General features: G+C 47.3%; 1 protein-coding gene across 1 annotated transcript; it reads left to right on the top strand.

The window, feature by feature from the left end:
* Positions 1 to 2,325: 2,325 nt before the first annotated feature.
* LOC117898803 (protein fork head) lies at positions 2,326 to 5,903 on the top strand. Its single transcript, XM_034808447.1, is given in 1 exon segment — positions 2,326 to 5,903. A coding segment is annotated over 1 exon segment (1,980 nt). The 5' UTR covers positions 2,326 to 3,123; the 3' UTR covers positions 5,104 to 5,903.
* Positions 5,904 to 8,462: the final 2,559 nt, after the last annotated feature.

Raw genomic sequence — 8,462 nt, forward strand, 5'->3', positions numbered from 1 at the left:
TAACATTTAAGCATTACGGTGATTAGAAGTGCACATAAAGATATTCATATGTGTATGTAAGTAAAGTCCATGCCAAGATGTTTGATGTTTAATGATAATGTCAAGATGAGATATAGATGTTGAACTGCTCTGCTGCCTGTGCATATAAACAGATTTGGAACCGATTATGTAGATGTATGACCTTCCATATGTACATACATAAATATGTATATATATCTTAAGCCAATATTTTCATGGAAATCATTAAGGAATGTTTCGGTGAGTGAAAAAAGTAGGCTATATATGGTTAAGGGCGAGTTATAAATACATATTTACACAGCTGTATATTGATATTAACGAGATCATCATTAATCTACATATATGTACATATGTTTATGTACATAGATAAAGATGTACATTTGTAGATATGTATCCATATTTTAATGATTACTAACCATCCTGTTAATGTCAATGTATCCATACGAGTATATGGAGATCCTTTCCAAAGATCGGAAATACGGAAAAACAAAATACATTTCTTTGAAAATGATTATGACTCAAAGGAATGGCACAAAAATAGGGTGTTTTTGGAACTTCCGGAAATATGATTGCTTGGTCAATATTTGATTAAAATATTAATAGAACGAAGAGCAGAAATATCAAATAATTCCACATTATCTATGTCATGGTTTGAGAACCACCAACATAAGGGTCCCTCATTGAGTATCGTAAAGGGGGAATGGTATCCAAATACAGCGCCTAAATTCAGGCTATTAGAAAAACTACAGTGAATGGAAAATTCTTCGTGACAAAAAGCGAAATGAGGAATTTCCGCAAATTTCAGTATCTTCAGGTAGATCTCAATTGAGTGCAGCGTTTCATTGAGAAATGAAACAAACAATTCGTTTATGGCTGCAATAATGAGCCTCGCACACACACATGAACACTCGCGCACACCCACACATCACACAGATACACACACACAAGTTCAGACACTGGCACCTTTGGCTAAGTGAAAGGGTTAAGAGCGGAATGCACATTGGAAGGCGTCAAGCGGTGTACGGTGTAGTGCGGAACCCGTTCCGAATCTTCTTTATAACCGAAATTAAAATGCGTTTTATCCGCGGCCATAAAACAGAAGAGCTCTCTAGCCTGTCTACCAGGAAGTATTCCACATCCACATCCACATTCACATCCACGCGCTCTTTATTTGCATCAATGAATGGTCCAGAGTCCAGTTTCCATCTTCAGGTAGTAGACATCCGCTGGAGGATGGGTCTGGGAATGAGGCCAGAACTGGGTCACTTTCGCAATGACTTGCCAAAAAGGAAAGATGCGCTCTGCTGCTGATGCTTCTGCTGCTGTTGGTGCCGCTCGCGATGCCTCGAATGCCATGCCACGAATGTGAATGAGAATGAATGAGAGTGACATTGGCATACCTTAACCTCAAATGTGCAGAGGGTCTAAAAAACGAACGAATGAGCAAAAAAACAACACTAGGCACACCACACCATACACACACCACGCATACACATATAGATATATATTATTAATGTCTTCTTTGGGAGGCAAAAGGCGTTCTGTTTTTTGTTCTCTGGCAAAACATAGAGCGTCATATGCCCCGTCTCGCAGTTCTCAGAGGCGGCACAGTCCCCAGTCGATGTAGTAGGAGAGTCGAGTCTCTCAACCAAACCCCAGACGGAATTGCGCTCGGAGCAGCAGACCCCCGTCTCCGTCGGAGTCGGAGTTCCAGCCGTAGTTGCAGACTTTTTCAGTTCTTCTTGGTTTTTGCGGACGAGCGTGCGAGTGGAAGCGGGAGCGAGCGATTATTGATCGCATTAGGGAAAATCGTTAACTGTAACATGGCGTCGCTCAGGCCCTGGCATTAGGCGCTATCTGTGTGTGTATGTATATGTGTGTGTGTGAGTGCGAGTGTGAGTGCGATGCAGCTGCTCTATATCGCATGAGAGGGCGTTGCTCGCTCTTTCGCTGCTTACTTTGGCCACGCCCCCGTCCGACTAGTATCAGTTGTCGTGGCAACCGCGTCCGGTCCGCTGCTGCTCTGTTGATCCAAGAGTCGCGTTCCGGCCAATGCGCTTGCGCCGCTCCCAGCGTGTGCGTAAGAGAGCGAGAGCCTGTCATTGGCAAGGCCTCACCTCAGCAGTCGACGGTGGTTGTAGTTGTAGTTGTATCGGGGTGTCTCTGTGTGTGTGTGCTGGCCTCTGGGCCATGTGTGAGAACGAGTCAGAGTTGTTGCTGCCACAGCCACTGCTGTCGACGTCGACGCTGGCATCGGCATCGGCACTTGAGCGCGGCTCGAACAATATTTGTTGGCAGCAAGCGCAAGCCAAATAGTAGACAAGCGTTCCCCTCTGCAAACAGTCACATTCAAGAGCTCAAGCCAAAGAGACACTCGAGCGGACCAGCAGCAGCGGCAGCAGCAGACTCAACCTCAGCATCAGCTAGAGCTACAGCTACAGCTACAGCTCCATCTCTAGATACAGCTACAGCCACCAGCCACCAGCAGTTCTCAGCCTCATCCACAGCTTCAGTGGCCAAAAGCCAGCTAACAATTCACGTTCGTGCGTCGGTTTTTTGTTGCGGCGCGGCGCAGGGCTCAGAGCAGCGGACAAAAAGAGAATTATAACAAAAAGTAGAGCCATATTTGCCACGTTATTTTATTGCCAAATTTGCTTAAGGCATCAGGCGAGCCACACAAATAAATTAATCAAAGTGTTTAGTGCACAAACAAAGAAAGAAAAGCTAAAACCCAAAACCAACAACAAACAACCGTCAACCGACAACAGAGAGTAGAACTTTGACGCAAGTGTCAAGTGCAGTGCACCATCAAACATGCCACAAATAATAATCACATCAATTAATGCAGTGATAGTGCATTGAACAAAAGATAATACATCTAAAATAATATTCAACAAAGCCTGATCGCAGATCGATTATCCGGAACATTCGGAACGACAGCCATAGAACTATTTTGATTTTTCCGTTTTTTGTGCGCGTCCCTTGCACGCGTTGAACTTTCCCTCGCTTCTCCTGGGGACAGTGCGTCCGAAAGCCGGCAACATAACGGCGCAACTATTGAACAGCTTTCTGAAGGGTAGCCCCCACCAGACCACCATTGACATCATGCAGAAGCTCTACGCGGAGCCGCCGCCCAGCAGCGGCGCTCCGGTGAGCATGTCCTCTGGGGGCGGCCCGCCGCCGAGTGGCCCTCCGCCCTCCAGCATCAACAACAACCCGAACCCCACATCGAACGGCGGCAGCATGAGCCCGCTGGCCAGATCCGCCTACACAATGAACAGCATGGGCATCCCGGTGGGTGGCATGTCCTCGGTGTCTCCCCAGGCGGCGGCCACCTTCGGCTCCAGCGTCTTGGACTCGGCGGCGGTGGCCAGCATGACCGGCAGCATGGGAGCCGCGGCCATGAACTCGATGGGCGGCAACTGCATGACCCCCAGCTCCATGAGCTACGCGAGCATGGGCTCCCCACTCGGCAACATGGGCGGCTGCATGGCCATGTCGGCAGCTAGCATGTCGGCGGCGGGTCTGAGCGGCAACTACGGTCCCATGCCGCCGGGATCGCGCGAAATGGAGACGGGCTCTCCCAACTCCCTGGGCAGATCGCGCGTGGACAAGCCGACGACGTACAGACGCAGCTACACGCACGCCAAGCCGCCGTACAGCTACATCTCCCTTATTACCATGGCCATACAGAATAATCCGACGCGGATGCTCACTCTGTCGGAGATTTACCAGTTCATCATGGACCTGTTCCCCTTCTACAGGCAGAACCAGCAGCGCTGGCAGAACTCCATCCGACACTCATTAAGCTTCAACGATTGCTTCGTGAAGATTCCGCGGACGCCTGATAAGCCGGGCAAGGGATCCTTCTGGACGCTGCATCCCGACTCAGGGAACATGTTCGAGAACGGATGCTACTTGCGGCGGCAGAAGCGTTTCAAGGACGAGAAGAAGGAGGCCATTCGGCAGCTGCACAAGAGTCCGTCGCACAGCAGCCTGGAGGCGACCAGTCCGGGCAAGAAGGACCACGAGGACTCGCACCACATGCACCACCATCACCACAGCCGACTGGAGCACCACCAGCACCACAAGGAAGCGGGCGGAGGCTCCCTGGCCGGAGTGAATGTATTGAGTGCGGCGCATAGCAAGGATGCGGAGGCCCTGGCCATGCTCCATGCCAACGCGGAGCTCTGCCTGGGACAGCAGCCACAGCACGTGCCGACGCACCATCATCACCAGCACCACCAGCTGCAGCAGGAGGAGCTGTCGGCCATGATGGCCAATCGGTGCCACCCGTCGCTGATCAGCGACTACCACTCCTCGATGCATCCACTGAAACAGGAGCCCTCAGGCTACACTCCCTCCAGCCACCCGTTCTCCATCAACCGCCTGCTGCCCACAGAGTCGAAGGCGGACATCAAGATGTACGACATGAGCCAGTACGCCGGTTACAACGCCCTCAGCCCGCTGACCAACTCACACGCTGCCTTAGGCCAGGACTCGTACTATCAGAGCCTCGGCTACCATGCGCCCGCCGGCACTACGAGCTTGTGACACCACCAGTACCCCTTAGCTTAAGGGCGCGCGGAGCAGATGCTGCGCTCGCAGCAGCAGCAGCACTTGCAGCAGCACCACCAGCAGCAGCAGGCGGCGCAGCAACTGACATCCGCTTCAAATACCACACCAACAACAGCACCCAAGGCCAGCAGCAAGTCAGGGTCGGGTTCGGGTTCAGGCTCCGGATCGGGCTCAGGCTCGGGATCAGTCTCCGCATCGGCATTGGCCACCGCCTCAGCATCGGTGGTCAATTACTCCCAGAAGCTGCAGCAGCAACAGCAGCAGCACCAACAACAGCAGCAGCAGCACCAACAGCAGCAGCAACAGCTGTTGCACAGTCAGCTCTCGGCGGAGCTGCAGGAGGACTCCTCGAACATCACCAGCGACCTCAGCGAGGAGCAACTGCAGCACCAGGCGGCGCAGCAGCAGTACAACAACTATCAGCAGTACGCGGCGGCCGCCAGCTACCGGAACTGGAATCACAGCCTAACGTTCAATGGAGCCGCCGCTCTGCAGAACCTCCTGTAGCCCTGGCCGCGGACAAGCGGCGGCTTTGTGGCACCCAAGGGCATGGGCCTGTCAATTAGCGAGTGCAGTTCCACTGGCTTTTAGCACCTGGGCGCATCCTTTGAGCACGTGAGTAGCCAGGGTTAGGCTCGAGATCAGGTTCGGGACCACACACTTGTACATAGACCCATCGAACCCTACTGCTAGCACTGTCTTAGTCTTTGCCTTTATGTTTTCTTTTCCTTTCCTTACCAATACCCGGTGTATCGTTCTGTTGGGGAATCCAAGAAACAAGAAAAAAGTGATGTAGTTGTAAGTGCAGCTATCGGGGGCACCAATCCAATGTGGCTGCCCCCCCGAGCTCTAAGAACTTTTGTTAACATTTTATGTTCTTTTGCTAAAGACAAAAATATAATTCCGTGCCATTTGTTTTCGTTGTCGAAACAAGCAATAACAATCAAAGCGGTTAAAACTACAAATTTAAACATTTTAAATGTAACACAGAAAGAGAGAGAGAGAGAGAGATGGTAGGGATAGTAGAGAGAGAGTGAGAGAGAGCTTAGCGGGATCGTGTGTAATGTTCTTTCAGAAACTAAAATGTCCCAAAAAGCAGCACAAATACAAATACTAAAAGAAACCTTTATCCAAAGGCAATCGAATTCGAATCGCAAATGATCAAAAAACCAAAAAAACTAAGCCCTATCATCATATATTCAGCAGTCCAGCAAAACACCTAAAGAATCTTCAAAATACAACAAGAAATCTGGCCATGCATAGGAAACGTCACGTCTTATACTACATATATAATTTATACAACAAAATTGTCATTTTTATGCATACATTCTACATATATCCACGGACATGTGCAGATATGTACATATATCAGTCTTCATTTACATTGTGTGTCTTCTGTTGTTGTACGAATTCGTTAGGCTTAGGCATTTTGTAAATAATCTATAAATAGTACGTATTCCTAAGAGAGACCCCGCCCCTCCCCGCCACCACACTAAGAACCCAACTGTCAGCCCAAAAACAATTTTAAACTAACTTGAGAATTAATCAAATTGTATGAAACTATGCCACACACACTCCTCACACACACACACATGAAATAAAATTAAACATATATAAATATTGTATAGCATTTAACATTTAATTAGCATAAATAATGAAGGCAGCACACAGAAAACAAAAAATGGTAAAAGCATAAAAAAAGAAAAAAGAATATGAGAATGCAATTATTATTCAATAATTTTTAATATTAGTTATATTGTGCGTAAAGTATGAAAAAAAACACATTTTTACATTGAGCTAAGCTAATTAATTAAACTTGATAAAACAAATAGTTTAAATATGAAAAAAACAAACACTGAAACAAATGAAATTTATTGTAAAATAAACACAATATGAAATTCAATAAATGTCAATGCAAGAATTAAAATCCAAACTCTAAAGCTAGTTAAAATTAATACTATTATAAATCATGCAAAACAAAAAAAAACCAACAGCCACAAAACCGACTATTTTAATGTTTGAAATACATGAAAAAAAAAAAAAAAACAAAATTATAAATTAGTTTTCATTTCCCAGGCAATCAAAGCAATTCCAACCTTTGTTGACTTAAACAACTGACCTCCAACAATCATTTCTATATTGATTGGGCTGGTCTGGTCTCCGTCTCCCGGTCCTATCTGTGGGGTATCGATGCAGCAAATTGAACGACCGATAGTGGTTCCGAGAGGTGCCATCCCTATCTTATCGCTTCTCAGATGCAGAGTGCAGTTTTTCCCCAGTTTGTTTCTGTTTTCCGTTGATAAACCCCGCTCTTATCGCCCTGCACTCATAAATTGCAACGGAACAAGAAGGTAAACAGCCAACTCCCTGCACCTCTCCGTCCCGTCACATCCCGGACCTGACTAACCCATCTCAACCCAACCCAACCCCCGGTTCCAGTCCCATTTCCAGTCACCACCTATCCCTGTTCTTTAGTTCTGTTTGGTTCTGTTCTGTTTGCTTTCTAGTAATATACAGAGAGGAGGATTCGATACCCTATCGTGGACCTTATCTCTATAATTTCCGACAACCACAGCCTGATCAGTCGCATTTCCCCCCTGTTGGGGCGACAGTTACAACCTATCCACAGTTGATTATCATCGGTGTGATTCACTGAAAAGAATCTATGGTTCCAGAATTCTCGGACAGCCTGGGTGCCAGAGGCATTACAATTTCACCAACAGTTCATTTATCTGGTCGCTGCAGACCCCGCGAATGTTTAACAAGCTGTTGTCTTTTTTAATTAAGCAGGAAGGTCACCATTTCTATCCAGTAGGGACAGTTGTGGGCAACTTGCTTTAATACATTTTTTATAGCCTCTACCATGGGTAGAACAGCGCTGTTCCATAAAGAGCGCGCTTTGTTGTTCGTCAGGGGGACCTGGGGACGTGGTCGGAGAGTAGGTTTGTCTGTCCCTGGGACTGGGACTTGGGACTCGGTCTGGGTCTGGGTCTCGCTTTGGGAGCGACAACAAAATGGCGCTTGGTTTGTTGTCGCTTCAATTTCGATTTTTCCTTGACATTGTGACTGTCAGCATTTTGTTAGAGTTTCTTCATTTTACTCCCGCAAACAACCCCATCTGTGTGCGGGGCTTACGAGATCTGTGTCTTGGGGTTGGTTCGGCTAAACCGACAACCCACCCAAGCCACCCACTCAACCGCGCCACCCAACCACCACCCATTACCACTTGCCGACAATTTATATATCGATGCCTTGATGCCAGACATGCGCGCTGAAGACGCTCCATGGTGGAGGGGCTGTATGGTGGTGTTCCGAGTTTGTTGAGCTCTCCAGACAAGTCAGAACCAGCCATGTCCTCCCATATCTATTCATAAATGCCACCCACACGGCAGCCGTCGCTTGTGAGGCACGGGACCCCATCAATATGTAATTATTCCGTCGAAGACAGATTTAAAATTCCATTTTCCACAAACAACAAGTTCGGGTTCAACTTTTCACAACTTCCCAGAACAAAACCATTAGGAAATTGGCAGAGAGTAAAAATTGTCATGGCATTTTGTTGGTCATTAAACATTGATGATGGCCAAAGTTCCATTGAAAAGCGAATAATCATCGCATGTCTATGACCTCAGCGCACTCTCCCTTTTCATTTCCTATTTCCTATGTGTGTTATATGCATATATGTATGTATGTATGTGTCCTTTATTATTTACACAACATAGAAATTAGTCAAAAACAAAAGTTTTAAATTGAATTTTTAGTTGCAAATTTCATGCATCCGAATTTGAGTTCGGTTTCCGTTCAGTACGTATTGTGGCAGGAAAGTTGCGAGTAAATCCAGTCCCGGGCGGGCGGGGGCTTCGGGT

This window comes from Drosophila subobscura, chromosome O, assembly GCF_008121235.1.
Source record: "Drosophila subobscura isolate 14011-0131.10 chromosome O, UCBerk_Dsub_1.0, whole genome shotgun sequence".
NCBI lineage: Eukaryota > Metazoa > Arthropoda > Insecta > Diptera > Drosophilidae > Drosophila > Drosophila subobscura.